The 23,249-nt window shown below is 36.0% G+C and overlaps 1 protein-coding gene across 2 annotated transcripts in view; it reads left to right on the top strand.

Moving 5' to 3' along the window:
- The window catches only part of LAMA1 (laminin subunit alpha 1), a 98,855-nt gene that overhangs the window by 65,802 nt on the left and 9,804 nt on the right, over positions 1-23,249 (top strand). For both annotated transcript variants that reach the window (XM_086892283.1, XM_086892291.1), the window contains exons 33-54: positions 523-665; positions 3,511-3,609; positions 4,574-4,685; positions 4,853-5,015; positions 7,366-7,576; positions 7,809-7,925; positions 8,024-8,187; positions 8,811-8,949; positions 10,127-10,220; positions 11,378-11,494; positions 12,866-13,048; positions 13,342-13,496; positions 15,228-15,371; positions 15,992-16,125; positions 16,290-16,440; positions 16,966-17,090; positions 18,374-18,524; positions 19,755-19,899; positions 20,512-20,653; positions 21,789-21,903; positions 22,097-22,267; positions 22,687-22,838. In XM_086892283.1, the coding sequence (XP_086748409.1) occupies positions 523-665; positions 3,511-3,609; positions 4,574-4,685; positions 4,853-5,015; positions 7,366-7,576; positions 7,809-7,925; positions 8,024-8,187; positions 8,811-8,949; positions 10,127-10,220; positions 11,378-11,494; positions 12,866-13,048; positions 13,342-13,496; positions 15,228-15,371; positions 15,992-16,125; positions 16,290-16,440; positions 16,966-17,090; positions 18,374-18,524; positions 19,755-19,899; positions 20,512-20,653; positions 21,789-21,903; positions 22,097-22,267; positions 22,687-22,838 (3,127 nt within the window). The remainder of the gene's footprint in view (positions 1-522; positions 666-3,510; positions 3,610-4,573; positions 4,686-4,852; positions 5,016-7,365; positions 7,577-7,808; positions 7,926-8,023; positions 8,188-8,810; positions 8,950-10,126; positions 10,221-11,377; positions 11,495-12,865; positions 13,049-13,341; positions 13,497-15,227; positions 15,372-15,991; positions 16,126-16,289; positions 16,441-16,965; positions 17,091-18,373; positions 18,525-19,754; positions 19,900-20,511; positions 20,654-21,788; positions 21,904-22,096; positions 22,268-22,686; positions 22,839-23,249) is intronic.

Here is a 23,249-nt window from a genome sequence, read left to right as displayed (position 1 = left end):
CCACCAATAATAAGTCATACTCCCCCAATAATTACTCTTGTAATTCTTGATGAGAGTGTAAGTAGCAGAAAGACACAATCTAGTACAGAAATCTGCTTCTATAATGAATTGGGATTTAGAATTCTGGTTTTATTTTGGGAAATAACTGGGAAATAAACAGAATTAATAATGGAATTACAGGACTGTAGGCTTGAATCTCCTGTCTGCCATCCTATTTGACTGAGTGGCTTCAACATGGATTTATTGCAAAATAGCTAGATAGGCTCAATATGCTTATAGCAGAGCAAGCTGGTCAATAATTGGCAGGCTCTAATGTGTGCTAACCTAAGGAGAATGTGTTTGGAATAAGTTTACTCTTGAGCAAGTAGGGAAACACAAGTCTACAAATCTGTATATTTGGAGTTACTATACTTTGTCACTCTTAATTGAACTTATGAAGGCACATACTGTCTAAATCAAAAGTGGAGTATTTTTTGTCTTCATTTTAATACTAACACTTCTTCCTTAAAATTGTCTATTTAGCTTGTGATGACAACTGCACAGGAGTTTTGTTAAACAGTTTGGATAATCTCAACCAGGCCGTGCTTTCAGTCAACCTCACTGGTATTGACCCTGTGCCCTATGGGATATTGTCAGAGCTGGAGAATGCAACACAACATCTGAAGGTAAAATGAACACGTAGACAGCAGAAATATTCAGTCACCCTTTTAAAGCAAAACTTGCAGCCACCCACAGGTGCTAGTAATTTGACAGAAGGCCTCCTGAAGTTCATGGCTTGAATATGTGCAAGGGATACAAGATTAAGATCATTTTGTTCACTGTGGAAATATACCTTAAGTTACTTGGCTATCTGTATTAGTTTCTTTTCATTTGTTGCACAGGCGTTTAAATGGTTTGATATATTTTTCAATCAGCAATCAGATTTCTGAACGTGCTGTATGTATGTGCTTCACCTAGATCATGTTAATTGTTAAGTCTGGCCAGCAAGGGGATTAACTTTCAGTGGTGAAATAGAAACAGCAGGCCAGGTCTTCTCTCTTTTTAGTCCCTTTGCTAAGGAGCTGCCAAGGCATAGATCTAGAGGCTGTTTCCCTAGAGTTCCCTGCATCCTTCCCTGGAGTAGTAGGCTGCTTTTCCATTAGCAAGGGTGCTTGGGGTGCAGCAGTTTGCTTTCTTTTTTGCTGTGTGGCAGTCCAAGTGCTTTACTCCATCCTCCATCATCCTGACACTAAAGTCAGGGGGAATGTTCCAGTGTTGGGCACTTTCAGACTGCTTGGGGCAAACTTCTCTTCAGCTCCTCCTCCCCTTAAACAAAGCATGGAATACCATCTTTTGTGATTCTAGAAGGTCATTTATTGTTGCTGAGGAATAGGTTCATGTGGCCTCTGCACAAAAACAGAGATAAACAGGATCCTTTCTGCTTCATGACTACTAAAAATAAGCACATATATTGGTAAGAGTCTTCTCAGCAATAGTCAAGCAGGCAAGCTCTGAGTCAGAAGCAAAGCTGTCTTCTTTGTATTTCACCATATCATGAGAAAATCAAAATAATGTGAGTCTTTTTGTGCTGCCAAATTCAGCAAATTAAAATTTTGACTTATATTTTTTTTCCTGTTTAAGATATAAGGCAGAATAAATTCCAAACAGTGTATTTCAAAATGCTAACAATTACAATAATTGAAGGCAAACTTCATTAAATTCCATGTTTATGCTTCAGCAGAGGTACTCTTATCCTTTAATTTTAGTTGCTAACCTTTTAGTTTGAAAGCTTCAGTTATGCTTCTCTTCCTTTATGTCCTAAAGCATAAGTGTACTGAACTATTGTATCCTTGAATACAATTTACTTGCTTTCTATAATTAGTTTGTGTTTGTATAGGAGCACCATCATCTTATACTTGGAAATGTTATTTATATGTAGTTTTTATTGAGCACTTTATTGCAAAGAAAATTCAAATATTAAGTATAAATAGGGGCAGTTTAAGTTTCTACTTACTTCTTAAGTAAGTTTAACTTTCTTTACTACAGTAAGTTTGTAGTAAGTTCACCTTAACTACTAAAGTAAGCTTCTACTTACTTCCTACTTTTTAAGTTTTAGTATATACATTTTTTCAATATTAAAATTAAATCTAAGCCAGATGTCACTTTCTTGGAAGTGGGGTGCTTAAAGTGATATAAAAATTCTTGTGACTTATATAATTTAGTTTGTGCCAGGCCATGGTGTTTTTTAAACAATTGTGGGCTAAGTAGATAGTCTTATAATTTTTCTCTGGAAGCAGGTATTCCCCTTTTTCTGGATATTTAAAGATTACCTTGCCTTTTGCCTTGTAACGAATAAACTGTGGCTGGAGGCCAAAAAATCCCCAAGGTTATCACTGTGTTGTGTCTGCCTTAGGCTGGTAGCTTGGGAACTCGAGTATTTCCTCTTCTCTGTGCCTTTCTGTGGGTCCTTTGGTAATGACAGCGTTATTAAATCAGATTGTCCACTCCTCATTGCTTCTGCACCTCTGAAAGTCCATTGAAAGACTTCAGTAGTTCTGCTTTTCTAGTTAAAGCCTCCTGCTTTACTCCTCCTGATACACCTAAACTTGGTTGCTGTCCTGTCCTGCTTCTTTGAACTGCTTTTAAAGAAACCTGCTGGGCCTTAAGGCTCAAGAGCTTTAACTTTCTTTCACTTATTTTTCCTGCTGAGGAAATGATTTTGAAACTTCCATTTGACGCAAGGCTGTTGTACACCCTTGTATACTTTTTTTAAAAATCTGGATTTGACATATATGTGCATATGTGTGTATATGTATCTATATATATATATATCTATATCTTGTGGTGTTTACGATGATTGGCTCTGAAACATCTGGAATTTAAAAATAACCTTTCCTAGACTTGCTCTCTCTGTAAGAGATACCCTAAGTTTCCTTGCATCTTTAGAGAAGTGGTATTCTGTTGCAGGCCTTGACTGTATCAAATATTATAGACTTGGGTACAATGACCAATTTATTGCCATATGGAGCAGGTTTGAGGTGATCTTGATGGCAAATACAGATTATTATTCTTTCTCATGGGTGAAGGGACCCACAGGACTGCAGACCTCCAGGGTCATCCTCAGAGATACACCCTAGTACAGCTGTTCTGACAGGACCATCTGCTGAAAGCTATGGGACTGGATGAAATATTTAATTTGAAGGGCCTTGGAACTCCTCAAAGTAATTTAATTGGGCAACTCAGACCATGGTGAAATTGAGAATCAGGAATGCAGAACTGCTTTTTCCTTCCTTTTTACTCAGTTAAAAATACAACATGTCTGGATTCTTGCTTATTTAAAGGAATGGTACACTGTGTTGCGTGAATTGTATGTGTGTAATTACTTTATGCCATCTTGTTTGCTTTGAAAATCAGCCCTTTCAATCACATAAATAATCTAAATAGTGTGCATAGTCACTTTCTTCCCAGCTTTTCTGGACCCACAACAAAGTCTTCAAATTACAGTGAGCTGTTGCTTCTTATTTGTTATAGAGGTCTATAGTTCCTAGAGAAGATCCAGCTTACTCATTAGATACAGCAAAAGAAAATCTTCTGAATTTATCAGGAGGAGTTGATCACTTGCATGAAGAGGTGGGTGTTGGCTTCTTTATTTTTAGCCTATCTGGAGAAATCATTTGAGATTTCATAGCATAATAGCTTAATGGCAGAGACTTGTTCAGAAACTATTTAAAATCTATAGAGTTCAGTGAAAGAATTTAGTCCATGCTGTATTTCTGAAAAGGGGAGATAAGGGCTTTGTGGAAATCTTCTGCAAGCTATAGTGGTTTATGCTATTGTTCAGGATATTTACATGGTTTCTCTTAAAGTTAAGTTTTTTTGTACTGTGATCATATAATGTCCTAAAATTGCAGTGAGTTACTTCCTTCTCATTGGGTTTAATATGTGGACCTTATTAAATGTTATGTCATAGCTGAATATTCACCAAAGAGCCCTTAATACCAGTAGGATTGTTTTTAAAATGATCTCAGGAGAAATAAAGCTGCTGAAGTCTCACAGCAAAAGTAGACAACATTTGTATTATTTATCCAGTCTTAACAGAAGAATAATTGTAGGTAGGAAACAGATCATAGTACTTCAGCTATTAGATCTCATTTGCTGACCATATGTTCTTAGAATTTTACCATGTTTAGAGAGTCTAACCAGGTACTTCCACTGATTGTTGTTATTGTATTGCTTTTATATTGACGTGTCCAAAACAGTGATTTTCTTAACAAACATTAGTTGTACCTAAAAAAATTATAATATTTACTTAAGAAGAAGAAGTAGATTTGCTAATTATGAGCTTGCTGATTATGGAAATAATTTATATCTCTGATCTGAGAGTCTGGACCTTTAAACACAATTAAGGCATCTGCAAGCGTGGAAGCATCAGAGATTTGTAAGCCAGTTCAATCTACCTTATCAAAAAGCATTGTTTCCTTAAACTAAAATATTCTCAATATTTAGAAAATAAACATAAAAACCATAGATAAGTGTCAGGAATTAATCACTGTTTTAGGAGAGCTGTCAAATATCATCTCTGCTTTTATTCTAGACAACTAGATTTTTAAAAAGAGCTCAGCAACTTGACACAATGACTCAGAAAACCAGGAATAAAAGTCAAGAACTGACTGGCTTTATTGACACAGTACATACAACCATCAAAGGTATCCTGTTTTTAAGATATTTCAATTTCTTTACAAAATTCAGTAAGAGTATGTCCTTTGCAACTGTTAAATTCCTATTAACATGGAAAATGCTACAGTTTGCACAGGGGATTCAAATATGTGGGGTTTTTTAATGGTATGACTAAATTGTTTGCTCTCCTCCTCAGTACTTGCTGAAGTTGCTTTGTCACTGAATGAAACACTGGGCCTGGATCTGCCACTGTCAAACGCTACATCTCAGAGCCTGCAGGATGATATTTCTGCCCTTCTGGATGCATTGCGCAAGAAGGATTTTGTCCAACAGCACCATAATGCTACCACAGTCCTAAAGTAAGCCTGTTCTCCCAAAAACTTTGTTTCACATATGTCTCTGCCACGCAACACTGCTTTTTTGAAGAGATATCTGTAGAAACATTTTGCCACAATAACTGGCAGTGTGATAGTTATCCCCAGTGGAGCTGTGGGAACTTTGTTTTGGAGTTACATGATTTGATTATAATTTGTCATCCCACTTGGCACAAAATAATAAAGTCTTTTAAAAGTCTGTAACATCAATAGCAAAGCCTGTTAACTTGGATGTGATACAAAATTCCCTTGCAATAAGTCAAAAGACTCAGTGATTTCAGATTCTTTCAGTTCTGACCCTAATGCACATCTCTGTGTTGACTTTGGCTGAAAACTGTCTCAGTCAATTGCCAGCCCAGGACATGTCAGGCCTGCTGAAGGACATGAGAATTGATTGTCACTGGCACAAAGATCTGCAAATAATACCAAGGCATTTTTTAAAGCATTCTGAGCCATTGCTTTGGATTGTATTCTGTTGTCTTGATTTGTCCCTTGAAGGCTATTTTGAAATGGTTTTTATAGTAATTATTAGTGCCTACTGACAGACTTGGCAAGGTAAAAAAATCACCGAAATTTTTTGTTCCACTTTCAGAAATACTAACTAATGCCATAGCACACCAAAACCTGTAGGAATGTTAACATTGGCTTCAAGGGACAAGGATTTAGATCAGAGTAGAATATTTCTGAACATGTGGCTGTTTTCTTTATTAAAAGAATATGAAAATAATAATTAAGAATATTAAAATTAAAAGAATCCTGCTTTGGATTAAGCAGGATAGAATGTTTGTGTTGGTTGCATGTTCATTTTGTTCAGCAGGTTCTTCTGCTGAATATAGAACTGTATAGAAACATATATGAAAATGTACCAGAAATGCACCATTTATTCTTATTAGTAACTTTGAATATATCTCCAAATGTGTTGTTCCATAGCAAAAGACTGTTCTGACTTTCAACATCAACAGCTTTTGAACCTTTATAGGAGGTGTTTGCAAATTAACTTTCTCAATTATAGTCTGTTGAAATTTCTGAAAGCTCTCTCTTAAGGGTCCTTTACAGATCAAAGAAGAGAGTTAATAAGTTCTTTAAGGTTGTTTGCTTTGCAGAATTTCTTAAGCAGTACAGCTGTAAATTCAAAAATTATACAAATAAGCAGTTTGCTAGTCTGTATTTTAGAGACTAGATGTTGCCACATGACTCACAGTGGACTGAGGCTGTGATAATATACTTTAGGCAACATTTGTAACTGAGGTCTCCACACACTGACCATGAAAGGCAAAGTCCCCAGACAATGTGGAATATAACCTTTTTACTCTGTGCTGAAACAGAAGCCATTACTGACTTGTAAAATACTTTAGATCTTGTAACTTCTTTAAGGCTATGGCTTCTGATTGAAAGGACTGATTGAATTTTTAGTTTTAGGAAATACATGCAAATGCACATCTGCTGTTCAGTAAGAAAGATGGAATGCATTTCCTGTATATAACTGTGAAATATACTAGGTTTCTTTTGCCTTGGCTAAAGATCTATGTGATATGCACTCAGATTAACAAGGACAAACATTTATGTAAAAATACCATTTCAGGAGTTGCAATGTTCAACATATGTGCTGAAATGAAGAGAAACAAAGGAATAGACTTTCAGGATAATTTTCATTTCTGTTCCTTCTGTTCTGGAAAATGTTCAAATGGAGATGCATATATTCCAAAATAGAACAGCTGAAGCAATTAACAACTGACAGATTTGGGAAAATTTAGTATTTTCTAGATAATCTCTGTTGCTGATAAAAAAAAAAATATAAGTGCAGAGATTGTTCATTTCAGTGTTCATTTTAATGAGACTATTTCTTTTTATTTGATATTTAAACTTTTCAAGACTCTTGGGCATATGTCTTTCAGTTCTGGTTACTTGTTTCTTTCCAGTGCCAATCCTTATAAATGATGTTTTGATCCCAGATTCAAAATATGAATCACTACAATTAGGATATAGAGTACTCCCAGAGGAAAGTTTCACAGAGATTTTGATGTGGGGGGATGGGGGGTATGTCCCAAATTAAGTCCAAAAAAATGTGATTCATATTCACCCGTTTCCCCTCTAGTCATTATATGCAAAGTTTATGAGCTGTATTACTGTCCTCTCCCCAGGCAGTCATCATTTTGTGTGGTAAGATAAATAACTAAACTACAGTGTGTGTATGCTATTCGAGGAAAGAATGGCAGACTTTAGGAGGAAGATGCATATAAATTAATTGCACATGACACCATTTTCTCCTTAAGAAATCCATGCCTAAGTATCTCCTTTGCTGTTTCTTTAATTTCTGGTTCCTCTCCTTTTTCAGAGCTGCAGAAAAGTTGTTGACCCAGGTTCAGAAAGAGTATCTCAAACCCCAGCAGGAACTTGCTGAACTACAAATGGATGCAAGCCAATTCTTGTCAAAGCAGAGCAGCAGACTGCAGGATGCCCAAGACCTGGTGAACGAGGCTCTCGCTAACATCCATGAGACCCATCGCTTGTTTCCTCTCATCTCCAGCAACCTGGCAGAGTTAAATGTAAGACTGGACAGTCAGTGTTGCTGCATAAGAAATATCAAAATATGGGATTGTGTTTAAAAGCTGATATTTTACATTTTTAGACATACTTAAATATTTTAATATATATGATACCTTAAAAATTTAAAGGAAATGAGACTCCTGTTTGAAAACCACAATATTATGTGTTATGTGAACTTATCAGTATAGCTGGCTTATCAGCACACCATAAAACACTTAATTTATGCTATAGGACAAAAAGCTAAAATTAAAGGAAGGTGAAGAAGTCTCAACCATGCTCATTAAAGAGGGAAAGGTCCTACTGAATGATGCTGCTGCTCTTGCCCAAGATGTAAAGAACTCTACATTTGTAAGTCCTCAAGTTTTAACATCCTCTTAAGAGACTCTCAAGTTCGTATTGCTATTGAAACAAAAAAGAAAAAATAAAGGGAAACTTTTTTTTTGCAGAACGTGGAAGTCCAGCAGGACGGGTTGGTGCTGTGGAGCACCAAACTGCGGCATCACGTGGATGAGCTGGTGATGCAGATGTCTGTGAGAGGAGTGCTTGACTTGGTGTACAGAGCTGAGGAACGTGCCACACAGTTCCAAAGACTTGCAGATGCACTAGAGAGGTGATAAACTTCAGAATTATGAAATTATGAGATTTACATTAGTGTCAGATTTAACATAAATAGGTTGAGGCCTAACTCACTAAACAAATTCCCTGGCTGTGTTTAGAAAACAGAAAATTTTGCTTGGAGTAATGTTAGGCAATTCTTGTCTTCACCACAGCCAGATAAATTCAGTAAAGCAAAATTGAATATAGATTAGATTTCAGATACTTATAATTTCCTTCTAGATCCTCTGTCTGTACTTAGTTTTTGAGTTGCAGATAGAGGCTTGTTTCTGTTCTGTTTAGGTGATACGATTTGTTTGTTCTAAGGGTCTTTATAAATTGAAAAAATTAGCATAAAAAAAGGGAACAAAATGGGAGGAAAGAAAAAAAATATATATAATTGAACAAAACAGAACAACAACTAACAAAATAGAAAAAAACCCTCATAATTGAAAACCTTTTAACTGGTTCTTTCAGTTCAAAATAATGAATTGAAAGCCCCTTGTGCAACATTGGGGAAGTTGTGCTCGTTTTTTTCAGAGTGCATCGTGCATTCTGTAAAGATGTGTGTGTTGCAATTGAAGACATGGAACTCAGTGCTTGACTGAAATCAGAATTGCCTGTTAATTGTCTATTTAGTGACCTTTCCAGAGTAAGAAATGTGACTCTGAATGCAACGGCTGCTATCTACACTCATTCCAGCGTTAAGAGTGTGATTGAAAGAACAGAGAGTTTGGCAGATGATGCATCTAGAGTTGTGAGTGGCCCCTTGGATTTAGTAAGTATCAAAATTAGTATTTTAATTTAGGTCTTCCCCTCTCTCATTTAGGAATATTTGTTCTAATTTTTTCTGCACTTGCTGAAAACTTGAGTCCTCTTGATGGAGGCACGTCCTTGATGGCAGCGTGTCCTACAGCTAGTATGTACTGTTTCCTGAATCCTCCTGTTTCCTACTCCAATGCTGCAATGGCACTGCATCTCAGGTTCTGTTTACCTTGCTTTTCACTCTGCCACAGTACCATTTGCCCTTTGTTTTGTTTACTTTTTAATGTCTAATGCATGTTTAGCTGGACTGGACTTGATTCTATGAGGGGTTTATATCAGGCATCTGACATGTATTCCCATACAACTTAAATTCCTAGACCTCTAGGTCCCTTCCACCTTTGGAATTATTCAACAATCTCCTTATTTGACCTATCCCTCCTCCATTTCTATCTAGGTATTCCCAACCATAGCTACTTTGCTTAGTAGAGGACATTTCATGACAAATGTATGTTTGTGTCTCATCTACTGTCCCTCTGCCTTCAAAGATTATCAGATTGTTACTGAAACAGTAGATTAGAAAGATCAGACCAGTTCCCAATCTGATCTTAACAGTTTCCTCTAATTTTATTTCCCCCCTCACATCCCTGTGTCACTCACATTATACCTGCAGAAGCAAATGTGTGATAATGCATTTGCATGACATTGACCAAAGTAGTTGATAATGTTTTGTGAGCTTGTAGGTTATTATATAGCACTCTGTCTTATTAAAGCTTTCTATGGCATGAATCCTTCAAGGTGTTTTTCCAGGCTTTTCCAGTTGAAGAAAGGTAAAATAATGCTTCTACGTCTGTGACTTTAAATTACTCAGTGCTGAAAATTTTGAATTAGGCCTGGAATTAGAATTTCCAAAAGACAACAGTGAATCACTAGCAGTGTTGAAACTAAAATTTTGCAAGTTTTGTTTCATAGATGTCTTTTTTTTATTATTGAATCACAAAGACGTTCAATGTCACATTATTGAATAAAGGATAACAACTTGTATTATTTTTAATGGATGCTCAATAAGGTAATGAATAGAATATCTCATCAATAACAAGAATGTTCAATAACTTCATGGAGATATCTGCAGATACTTAAATATTTCAATTTCTGTTTTTCATATATGGCAACTTGATGTCTGTATCTTTTAGCCAGATGAGTCTTTCAGTCTTCTGGGAAAAGAAACTCTACTGCTTAGCTCCAAATTTCAGAATGAAGCTAAAAATCTGAAGAAAAAAAGTGATGGTCAGTTCTATAGAATTCACATTTCTGCCTCTATTTCTTTTCTCTATTTTCTGTTTTGTGCTGCTTTTTTGTGTTTCTTTTTTTAATGAGCATAATCTAAGGTAAATATATATATATATATGACTATGTACACATTTTCATGCAATTAAGATTTTTTTTATGGATTCTCATATTTTAATTTTTTGGGTAAGAATAAAATTTTTCTCCATAAACATTTAGAAATTTGGCCTTACTGTACCAAATTTACCCATAAGCAATGCTTGCAATGGCTGTTTTTCTAAACTTTATGAATTAAATAATTAGAGATTGTGTACTAGACAAAGAAAAAGCATAATTCTTGAAAATTCCATTCATTTGTTTTTATTTAATAAATCATGTATGGCACAGGTATGCAAGATGGCACACTTAAATCCTAGTCCTTTTTACTTGTTTCTGATGGACAGCTGAAATACAAGAAAAAGCTGAAGTTCTTTGTCACCATAAATTCAAAAATGCTTTGGGTTTTTATTACTCCAGATATACTGACATGGCTTTGAAGTCTACACCATGAAAATTCAAAAGCATCTTGAGCAAAGGCTTTGTGGAGGAGCCAAAGCAAACTCTTAAGTTAAATTTTTGACCAAACTGGACAGAAAGGGAATGTTTCACAGAGATAAAATGTAACTGTAAAATGGTGTTGTCTTAAAATACCCATGATTTACAAATATGTATAAATTTTATGGAATTCAGATGGACAGAATTACTTTTTTTTGTTCCTTCTATTCTACATATTTTAATTTCTTATGAGAGGATTCTGCAAACAGATCACAAATATATAGAAAAAGGCCACTTTTTTGGCTCTTGTTAGATAACATAAAATGTGAAGAACACTGCAAAAATCGTTAGAGTTCACAGTCACGGAATAATTTTAATTTATAGCCTTTTCCTCACTATGTTTCTACCCATTCAGTCTCATGGAACTGGCAAAAAAGGGTAGCTTTGAACAGAACAGTGCCCACAGGAGCTTATCTATTTATACTGCATTCATTTTGCATTCCTGTTTGTAAAATGCTCTTTCTGTTGGGAAAAAAAGAGCTCCATTGATGAGATAAATGAATACTTTGGTTTTGTGTGGGTTGTATGGTATTTGTTTATGCATATGTTATTTCATTCAACAGGACTTCTATTTGGATTGAATGGGTTTAACAAAAAGGTAGAAAAGATTCAGGAAAGTACTAATAAAATTGGCACCCAACTTAATGATTCTCTGTTGACACTCAGAGCATTGCCTAACAGTAAGTGAAATTTATATTGACATTCTCCTTATTACAGAACTCTCTAGTACAATTGTAATAAAACCCTGTTCATTATCTGATTGCAGAGACCTAGCAATAAACTATATTGGAGACTTCATTTAGCCTCCTAAATATTTTACATTCTTTTCAGTAAACTCATTAAACATAATTGGGTTATGATATAAGGTCTGTAGTCTGATTCACATTTCACATTGCTGTAAATCAGGAGGGGCTCTGATAGAAATATAATTGCACTGATATGAAAGGAGAGTGAGGTTATAGAATATTTAATCCCACATGCAGAGAAATTTATGTTTGGAACTCAGATTTCACTTCCTTTTCTGGCTTGTTTCAAAATTGTTTATACTAATCTGTGAATTTCACAGTCTGCATGTGAATGTTTTCTTTTTGTAAATGCTGACTTCATTTAATTGGTTAAAATCTATTTTCTGTGCTTTTCTAAAATTAAAGAACTCCTCTTTTTTCAGTCATCATTTTGAATAAAGGCAAGACCTAGAGTCCATGGAAATTAATAGAGAAAATTACTTTGAAGTTGTGAATAAGAGGCTCCAAAATACTTTGCCAATCTTAATAATGTGTTTTAAGTTAGAAAAACACTGATAAAGACCTCTTGCTGGGATTGTTTGATTCTACTGTGAATCTGGGTTAGAATGCTAAGTTCAAAGCCTTAAAATACCCATTTTGCAACTCAGAGACCTAATTCATGCTAAAGGATAATAGTAGTGATGATGTTACACTGGATATGAACTGCAGGATGCTATCTAACATTGAAAACTAAGTCGTTAAAATCACAGGAGTGTTCTCCTTAGCTCACAGCTTAACATTATTTGATTTCAGCCTTGTTGTTACATTTCTTGAAGCTGTTGTGTTTTTTTCCCTCTGGTCAGAGATTCATGGTGGCATTGCTCCCTGTGTAGAGAGTGGTGAAGATGATCCTTGGAGCATCTTCCCACTATTGTGGGCAGACAATGTAAGGGGCAGGCTGGGGCTGGGAGTAGTGCACTCAGTATACAGGTGATTGTAGCCAAAAACAGAGGGTCTAATAGACCTTCTGTCTCACCTGCTTTGCATAGAATCCAAAACTTTAGTCTCAGACCAGTGTCTCTGGGTGCCAACACTCATTTAAGGAACTTAAACTCTGTGAGCCTGCTGCATTCATACAAACTTCCTGATGAGATAGGCAGAATCAAATTTCCCAAAGGAACAAAAATACAATTCTTACTATGACAGAAAAGTAACTGACAGCATTCCTAGTATTTTGACTGTAGCTGCTGTTTCAAAGCCAAGCATGTTAGTTGCAAGTATGTATGAAAATTTTGAATATTTTTTAACCTTGGAACTGTGTTTCAGATACCAGGAAATACATGCTTGAGGTGAAGGAGGTGGCTGTGTCTGCAAACACCAGTGCTGTGGTGGATTTAAATCACTTTGGGGAGTTCAGTCAAAAGCTAATGAATACATCTTCTACATTGTCCCAAGTTAATGACACTTTGAGGAAAACAAGTGAACTCATAACTGATTCATCAAAAGCTGGTAAGTTTGCTCTGTGAAAATGCCACTGCTTGCAGAAGCAGTATTAATATTCAGTTTTAACAGGCATTAAATATGAGTCTGATGGACTGAGACATTATTCCTAATTCAGTAAAAACATGCTAACTTTTTTAAAAAGTCCTCCAGAATATTCACATGGGATATGTATCACTTACTGATGTTTAAAGTTGCTGAAACCAAAATGATCACAAACTGGCTACCTTGGATAAGTATTTTAGCAATGAACAGTGCATTTGCTTTCACCCTGCCTCAATATTTCTTTTATGTTTTCACAGCATTCACAGCTGAAAAACAAATTAAAGAAGTTGAAGCACAAGCAAGTCTTTTATTGGATAGACTCAAACCTTTGAAAATGCTGGAGGAGAATCTGAGCAGAAACCTGTCTGAAATTAAAGAACTTATCAGCCAAGCCCGTAAGCAGGCAGCATCTGTAAGTTCCATAATCCCAGACTTAAATGACTTTTCACTTTTAGCAGGGAGGTTCTTTGAGATAAGTAGCCTAAAATTTACTTTCAAGGTACCTGGTTTGTTGTTGTGGAGTCTCAGTGAAGTCCAAAGAGCACTGACTAATGCTATAATCATACTGGCAGGGCTGTTGGTACTTTTTAAGGCTTTAGCATCAAGTTAGTTATTGCATTTGGGAGTTTGTCAGAAGAGCTAGCTAGTAATTTATCTTCTATTTCCTCCTGTTTCCTATAAAAATCATGAAACACAGTATTTCAGAAAGCAGTCATGAGAGGTTTTGATGAGAAAGAGACAAGAAAGGGCATGGTACTGCTATTCTCTTTAGTACAAGATGTTAATTTTCGAGATTATTTAGAGATTAGTGTGAGGTGACCCCATATAACATCAAGTACCATCATAAACTTTTTTGTCAAGAGTGCTGATTCTATCAATAAATTTTCCTGTCATTCCCTGTGCTCCTTGCAAGAGGCAGCTGAGCATCCAGAGTATTTTAAGACAGTATACTTATTTATAAATCTCTGCTTCTTCCTTAAAGATGCACAACTGAATCAACTGTACTATGGATCTCATTAGACTGTGAGGGAAATATGAAAATGACTTTGTAATGTCATTTTTGGTATGCCTTTGACATAAGTGTGGATATGTTATTGTAAGGTTTAGGGAGGTTTTTTGGAAAAAAACCAGAAGGCACTCAGTTCTTTCTGCAAATCTTAATTATATGGTTATTGCTTCTCTGTCACAGTCTACTGAAGCTTAATGAATCCACTGCAAAAAAAAAAGGGAATGGTATTTTCTGAGGTGTCATAACCCACAGAGTTTCTTGGCAAGGTGAATAGAAGTGTTAGCAAAATCCCTTTTTCCACTTTGGGGGAGTTTGTTCTGTTTGGGGGGTGGGAGTTAGTCTTTTTATTCTGGTTTGGTTGGGTTTTTTGTTTGTTTGGTTTTGTTGGTTTGTTTGTAATTTTTTACTACACAAGAGAAACTTTCTGTATCTGTGTCCAGACACTTGCATACACACGGGTGCTACGTGCATTTAGCAGGTACAGGTGTATTCCATGAAGTGAATGGAATTAAGGCTTTTCTCTTGCTAAAATGGATTTTCTGCCATTATACTACCAAGCTGCTGGAAATCTGGCTGCATTTAGCTTGGATCAATGTTTTATCAGTTTACTAAACAGTGGTCAAGGGGTATGACAACTGGAATAATATTTATTTAATCTTTAAAAGTTGAACTTGCCATATATTCATTAATGTGTTTTTTAATATTGTTACAAATTTGAAATAACCAGAATTATTGCAGAAGGTCTGCCTTCTTAATTTATCTAAAAAAAAAAAATCATCTCTCCACATAGACTAGAAATGGTTTCCTTTATTTTAAAACATTTTGAATTTCTGTATCTTTATTTTCTGATATTATGTCATGGCTTTTTGCTGATATATGATATTTCAACCCAAGACTTATTGTTATTTTCTGACGTATTTGAATAATTTATTTACTGGTTCAATCCTCCCAAATGAGTGGGTGTATTAAAACAGATCTCATTCTTTTCTATTGTGAATCTCTTTATCAAGTGATACCTAGGAGATTGCAAAAATCTACCCCAGGTAGCAATACTTAGATTGAATGAAAAGATCTAAATGAGTGCTATGCACACTGAGAATTGTTTAGATTCCATTTTCTTCTTTTCCCCCCCAGATTAAAGTTGCAGTATCAGCAGACAGAGATTGCATTCGTGCCTATCAGCCCCAGATTTCATCTACAAATTACAACACCTTAACCCTCAATGTGAAAACTGCTGAACCAGATAACCTCCTTTTCTACTTGGGTAGCAATGGAAAGGTAAGCTTATGGTGTACATTTACTGAAGGTAATGGTAGTCAAAAATTTTAAATTACTTTTAAAAATTTTAAAAGTTTAAAATGTATTTTTTCTTAATTATTTCAAGCTAAGTAACCCTTAAGTAAGTGGGATCCCTTGCAGACAGATGTGCTCACTAGGGGTGGAAATATTTTTGTGCCACACAGAGCTAGACTTCTTGAAGCTGTCCCTCATGAGCATGGTGCATCCACACACTCGAAAGGGAGAGCAATGGCTCACTGTCACATTGCTCTCCTCTTCCTTCCATCTGTAATCCCAATAAATGCACAGCTGTTAGTTCCTCGTGGCACACTATCACGGGATAGTATTTTTACATACACTCAGGATTGTATATTTCTACACATCTATGTGTCTGTATATCTCCTGCTTTTTTTTATATAAATATAAAAACTTTCAGCTGTTTCCATATAACCTGAGGGAGTTTTGTTTTCATTAGAAGTGAGTGAAAAGCCTGATTTTGCTAAACATCAGCTCCTGTAATATGGGATGTAAGGACATGAATCTGGAAACACTTTTTCCATGTTACTGGTGAAAATACACATTTGATGCCATGAATTAGAATAGGCTCTTCTGTTTTTCAGACAGATTTCCTGGCACTGGAGATGCGACGTGGTAAGGTAGCTCTTCTTTGGGATTTGGGCTCTGGATCAACAAGAGTGGAATACCCTGATTTTCAAATCGACAACAACAAATGGCACAGAATACATGCCACCAGGTAATAATTAAAATGGGAATGTCATAAGTGTTGCACACAAAGCATCCACTGAGTTTTTTTAGTGATTAGATTTTCTTGTTCTTAGAAAGAGAAGCTAATAGTATTTATGTGTTGATTAGGCCTGGTGATTTCCAAGACTATTTATCAGTATTTGTATTTGGCAGGTTTGGAAAAACAGGTACACTCAGCGTAGAGGAAATGCACTCCAATCAGAAGCCTTCACCTAAGTCTGGAACCTCTCTGGGGACAGCCAGCATATTGGATGTTAACAAGTCAACCCTAATGTTTATTGGAGGACTTGGGGGGCAAATCAAGGTTAAATTCTGAGATCAGCCTTCTGTTAATTGTTTTGAACATGTTTGAGAACTACTTTTGCATTAGAAGTAAATGCATGATTTGGTTACTTCATCAAGAAATGCCAGGTACTCTGAGCATAAAGGAGACATTCTGTAAGGGTTTCTAGGATCCTGAAGTTAATTTTCCTTGGAAATTTTTGCATAAAATTTTAACCAGGACAGTCTGTGTGTGCATGCACCATGTATAGACGTAAAATGAATTTGGGTTTTGTTTGCTTCTTCTATGGCTTCTTTTAGTTTGCAATTGTTATTCATGCCATGAGGTGTGTAAGTAGGTCAAGGGCATAGTTATTTTACTTTTTTGATGTACTAATCTATTATTATTTCAATTATAATTGTTAATAGTTATGCTAAAACACGTTGCTCTCTTATTATGATTTATACCTAACAAAGTTAAAGGAAAATAACCAAGCAAAAATTTTGCTGCATAATTTTCAGAGTACTTAACATTAACTGTATTCATTAAGTATTTCTTTTCTTATAGAAATCACCTGCTGTTAAGGTGACCCATTTTAAAGGGTGCCTGGGAGAGGCATCCCTGAATGGCAAATCCATTGGTCTTTGGAACTACATAGAAAGAGAGGGCAAGTGCAATGGCTGTTTTGGAAGGTATTTTGTCTCACTCTTTAATTTTCTATTTTATTTTTAACAGGTTTAGAATAATTTATATTTGTAATATATTTTTGTGTTAACTAAAAATAAGGAGCTCAGACAAATTGCAGTCTTTTGCTGATCATTAACTTACAGTTCTGAGCAGATTAATCTGAATGTGTCAGTGGTGTCAAATAACTTCTCTGTATGGAATTTCAATTTTTGAATCACTTTCTCAGAGGAGTTTTATTGCTGCTCTCTATTTTGTGCATGGGAAGTAGGGACAACTAATGAACCAAAATAGTTCGGAATCTTTGTTTTCCAGAAGTTTTCCATAGGACAAATTTATTCTTTCCTAGGGTAAGAAACAGCATAAAGCAGGCTTATTAAAAAAAATCAATAGCAAAACTGTAGCCACTGAGCTTGGTACCTTTTGCAGACTGCACTTATGTTTAAGGAATAGAAAGAATGTGTTTGTCCATATTCCCTTTGCAGAATATTTCATGCAGAAACAGCAGAGGGTGCTGCTTGATTGTATAAGATATTTTTTACAAGTCTTGCACTGCAGGGAAAAGGGCTAATAGATCAGGTATTGTAAGTGCAATTATGCAAAGCATTTTGATAAATGGATGACATGTTTTAATTTAGAGGGTGTATGCTGTAACAATTATTTTTTTCCCTTAGGAAATCACTGGGTTTAGCTTTTATTTTCATACATAAGGGAAGAACACTTATCTTATGTGCATCCTTCCCCATGGCTAAATCGTGTGTTATGAGGTTGTACAATGAAAGTGGCCGTTGGCTGGAACCCTTCAGTTACTCATTACATCAAGATTCAATTGTTTTCCCACACTTTATAAATTACTGCCTGGAGGCTGCACTGACTGAGCAGTACCTGAAGGGAGCCAGCCAGAAAAGATGGAGAGAGACTATTTACAGGGATATGGAGTGACAGGACACAAGGGGGAATAGATTCCAGCTGAAAAAGAGTAGGCTTAGATTAGATGTTAGGAGGAAACTCCTTACTGTGAGGGTGGTGAGATACTGGAAGAGGTTGCCCAGAGAAGCTGTGGATGCCCTGTTCCTGGAAGTGTTCAAGGCCAGGTTGGATGGGCCTCTGAGCAACCTGGTCTAGTGGAAGGTGTCCCTGCACATGACAGGGGGTGGGATAGGATGGGCTTTAAGGTTCCTTCCAGCCCAAACTATTCTATGATCTAACTTTTCTTATATTTTATATAAAAACTACTGGGAAAAAACAAATGTTCAGCTAACATTTTTATACTGGTTTTCTACTTCTGTAGCCCACAGGATGAGGACACTTCATTCCATTTTGATGGGAGTGGATACTCGGTTGTGGAGAAGGCACTCCGCTCTACAGTGACTCAGATAATAATATTTTTCAGTACCTTTTCACCAAACGGGCTTCTTCTGTATCTTGCTTCAAATGGCACTGTAAGAAAATGGATCAGATTCCTAAGCTGTCATCCAGCTTACACATACCATTAATAATCTGTAATAATAGAATAGAATATAAAATATAATAATATAATGATTTTATAATGTTTGTATGATACATAAAATACATACATATATATATATAATAAACTAAAATTCAGCATATTACTACTTTTCTGTAGTTCATCACCTGTGATTGGCATCATTAGCCAAAGGAACAAAGACAAGAACCCTAGAGGACAGCTCACTAGAGCAAATATTTATCTAAACTAAAGGCAAAATTAGCAATGAAAAGAATTCTTCACAAATTATTTAAGTTTTAGAATAAAAATAAATTACTTTAGTCCAAAATTAATGATTACTTAACTAAGGGATAGAAAAGGAAACAGGACAACAAGCTAGTTTTTTCAGTTGTCGGAACCTTTTCAGAACGTAAAAGTGTTTCAGAATTGAGCTTGTAGAAGGACAATATAATAATGAAAAACCATATTGAATTAAATCACTAAGTTAGGAATTCAGTAAACTGAAACAAATTAAATAAAACTCCTGCAAAAGCAATATAACCCAGACCCATCACCAGACCTTCATTGTCATGTCATGCAGTTTACTGCATACTTAGATGGTGGTTTTTCTGTTCCTGAAGGAAGGAAAAGCTTTGTTTGGCTACAGATTCTTTCAGAGTCTCACTGCATTATTCATTTTCTTTATGTACTCACTGCCTGAATACATTGCACAATAATATCTGCTTTAAGCTTTACAGTTCAGAGGGGGCACCTTCAGTGCAATTCAGAAAGTCTGTTTTACTGTGTGAGGAAGGTCTTCACTTCTTGCAGAAAGAACATTATAGTGTTTGATCATTATGCTGTCAAATCAAATGACTTTTGACTTCATCCAAAACCAGGAAAATGTGACTTTGTTATTTAACCCTTCTTCTGCTGAGTAATCAAACCTCATAATACATTTAAGTACAATACATTAAAATCAAACCTCACAATACATTAAGGAAGAGTAATAACAAAACAACAGAACATCCTTATGAGGTACTTGTAACTCAATTTCCTTAAATAAAGTGAAGATGAGCATCTTGGGCCTAACACATAGTCCAGGTACAAGAGTTACTGAATGTTTTCCACACAGTAGGCCAAACTTTCCAGGCATGCATTCTTTAGGAAGATTTTATTTCCAGGAATGTAATCTGTTTGTTTGTAATCTGTTTATTCTTCTCAGAAAGACTTCTTGTCCCTTGAGCTCGTTGATGGCAAAGTAAGGGTGACTGTTGATCTTGGTTCAGGACCTCTTGCTCTTACAACAGAAAATCGTTACAACAATGGCACGTGGTATAAAATCTCATTCAATCGCAATAAGAAGCAAGGTAGGCTACAGACTGAAAAATCCCTGTGTCTGTGCATTTACAAATACAAATATCTAAGATAGCTGCAGGTCACTGCAACCAAATTTGATCACTTCCAATGCAATATCTTTAGCAGCCACACCTATGGTCCTTTGCTTTTAGAAGGACTACAGTGTAAATCTTTTGCTTGGTTCAGCACATCTCACAGAGAGCAGGTAGTGTAGAAGCTGCTGGGCAAAAACATACCCACAGTCTTTAAAGACTGAAAGATTTTTGTCTGAGTCTGTAGATGAGGGATTGCATTTTCTCTTCTGCATTTTAATATTGCTTAGTACAACTGTTTTATGGGGGCCAGTATTTCAACAATAATGCATATGTGCTAATAACTATAACATATTCTCAGATGTATCTGTTTTCCTGTAGACTTCTCCAGATTTGGTTTTGGCAGAGAAGAATGAGTGAGATTAACAGAATAGCTGGAAGTACAATAAAATGCTCATTCTAAAAATAAGAAGATTGTCCATACATGTCCGAGTCAATGAATACATTTTCCTTTTTTGCAGACAAGATTGCCAGAAGGGAAGAGTGTGTATTCATGTCCTTCTCCAGATCTTTATTCTCTTTTATTTGCAGGAGTTTTAGCAGTCATGGATGCATATAACCTTAATTATAAAGAAACCAAGCAAGGAGAATCTCCTGGGGTTGCCTCGGACCTGAACCGCTCTGATAAGGACCCAATCTTCATTGGTGGACTGCCAAGATCAAGGGCTCTGAGGTAAAATCTCTCACTTTTGCACCTTTGCTAAGGCTCTTATAAGGTGAGGGAAAAACTTTTACACACTCTTGCCTCCCTGAAATTAGAGAAAAGCAGTGAATTCTGAAGTTTAGTTTATGGCCATGTATACCACATCTGTCCTTTGACTTCAAACTCTGATATGGTGCTTTCCACTTGTAGGTCTGATGCTACAGTTCAGAACAGAAATAATTTTGTTTTCTTTCTCCAAGGGTGATTTCCACCACAGCAGCTGCCACAGCAGCCCCCCTGCTCTTTGGGGCAAGCATTCAGCAGTGCTGTCTGCAATGATGCTCCTTTGAGCTCTACCTGTCTGAGCCTTGCATTTCCCAGATGGCATTTATGGGCAAAACTGTGCTTAAAGATAAAAGTTGTACTTCAGAATTCCTGTAATTCAATAACTTGGAACAGAGGAAAAACAACTCTGAACAGATCAACAGGAGACATTGCAAATGCATATTTTACAGCATGTCTCTAGTTTATGGGGATTTTTTGTATTGCATGTCAGTACTGAACTTGCAAAGTCACATTTCTTCCACTGGCTTCACTGTGAAAGGATAAATATGGCAAGAGAAAATCTAATTAAACTTTCTGCATGCTCTTGACAATAAGGTAAATTCTAGTACATTATTGGTCTCTGCACAGTTATTACAGAGTGCAGACTTGTTAATCTTAGCTGGCATACCAGCCTGTAAGGGATTATGGCAGGATAGCCTTAGATTTCTCAGCCTTAGACTGGGAACCAAATTAGGCATCCTCCAGACTTGAAAACTGAAAAATAAATATTGCATAGTAGACAGCTACAGTTACCCTTTTACTCAATCAGTTTTCTTTCAGCTGAAGATTCACTTTAAAGTTTTGGGAAATTATCTGACTTGAGAACACAGCATTACACACTTAAGTTTTAATTTGGTCATATCATTATCTTGACTTTTTTAAGACCAGATTTTATATCTGAAAGTAAAACTTAAACTATGTCTCTCTTCATCTGCACCAGACCAACTTCATTCTTTAAAACAGATATCTCTTACTTTTCTTTCTGAAGAGAAACTAATATTTTCTCTCAGGAGATTCCAAGTACTACTCCTTGGAAAGAAAGCCTTGTTTTGTGTTTCAGGAAAGGTCTTAATAGTAGAATGTATGTGGGATGCATCAAGAATCTGGAAATATCTCGTTCCACCTTTGACTTGCTTAGAAATTCATATGGAGTAAGGAAAGGCTGTGTATTGGAGGTAGGAGACTTTAAAGTTTTGTGATCTGATCTTTATTTTAATGGAATAGTAAATAGTGGTGTTTACAGTGAATTGAAACAGAATTATCTTTAAAAGTTCTAAGATAATCTAATATATATTAGATTTTTTTTTTTTTCTTATCTGACACTATGTAGGGATAAACTCATTATTATTTCTGTTCTTCATAAAATAGCCTATTCACAGTGTGAGCATCATGAACAATGGATATATTGAGTTGGTACCTAAGTCCTTAAGCCCAGAGTCAGAACTGATGGCGACTTTTGCTACAAGGAACAGCAGTGGCATCATCCTTGCTGGCCTCAGCAGGGGACTGGAAAAGCGACGACGAAGACAAGCACACTTGGCAAGTACTGAAAACAAAGAAGTTCTGGGGATTATTTTTGCCATTTTCATTTTGTAAAATCAAGTCAGATTGCTATATATATTGTGTATCTGATGGAGAGTTGGAGCTTCTAGAATCCAAAGAGAAAATCTTACTATTTCCTGCTCTAAGAGAAGGAGTGTGTGGGTGTGTAAAAAAACCTCCTGCACTTTACCTAGAGCTGTTTTGACCAGAGAAATGTCCAGCTTTTGTGTTTGGTGTTAGAAGGCTTTGCACTCTGAGAGGTACCAATACAATTCCTACTAGTCTTTGATTTTCATTAAAAAGTTTGCAAGAAGGTTGAAGGTAAATTTTTCCCCATATACTTTCTGTTTAAACACTAAATGAGTGTTTGAAAATTGAGCTACAGTTAAAAATTAATCCTCTGATTAAATCTACAGCCCTTCTTTTCCATCATGCTGGTTGATGGTCATCTTGCACTGCATGTTAATGCTGGAGACAGAGCAAGCACTAGGAAAGTAGTTCTTCAGTCTGCTAATGGAACTTACAGCGATGGAAAAGAGCACTCTGTCATCCTAATTCGGAATAAAAGGTACATGTGACTGCCAAGAGTACTACCTGTTTAGTTATTGTATGTTTTGTCAGTTCACTGCACTCTCTGGGGAATTGCCTTTGCTAGCTTATTACATGGGACAATCAGGGCTGTGTTTTTCTGCTGTCAATGCAGATGTTCTGATTTACATGGTAATTGTATACAGCATACAGCCACTGATAGAGGTGTAGCTAAAATCTCTAGAACAGCTTGGGGCACTTGAGTACAAGCATACTAAATAGTATTAGAAAAAAGATACACAGCTATCGAAATAATTTAGAAAGGTATTTGACAAAACTTTACATTTTAAAAAATCATCAAAAGAAGGGCTTACAGTTTTAAGACATTGAAAGGATTATCAAAGTGATGGAATCTTTATTTATTAGAAGAGGGTGCTTTTGAGGCTGATAG

The sequence above is a fragment of the Cyanistes caeruleus genome, chromosome 1 (genome assembly GCF_971803275.1).
Source record: "Cyanistes caeruleus chromosome 1, bCyaCae1.hap1.1, whole genome shotgun sequence".
Classification (NCBI taxonomy): Eukaryota; Metazoa; Chordata; class Aves; order Passeriformes; family Paridae; genus Cyanistes; species Cyanistes caeruleus.
Note: the sequence above shows the minus strand (reverse complement) of the source record. Positions and strands in the feature narration are given on the sequence as shown.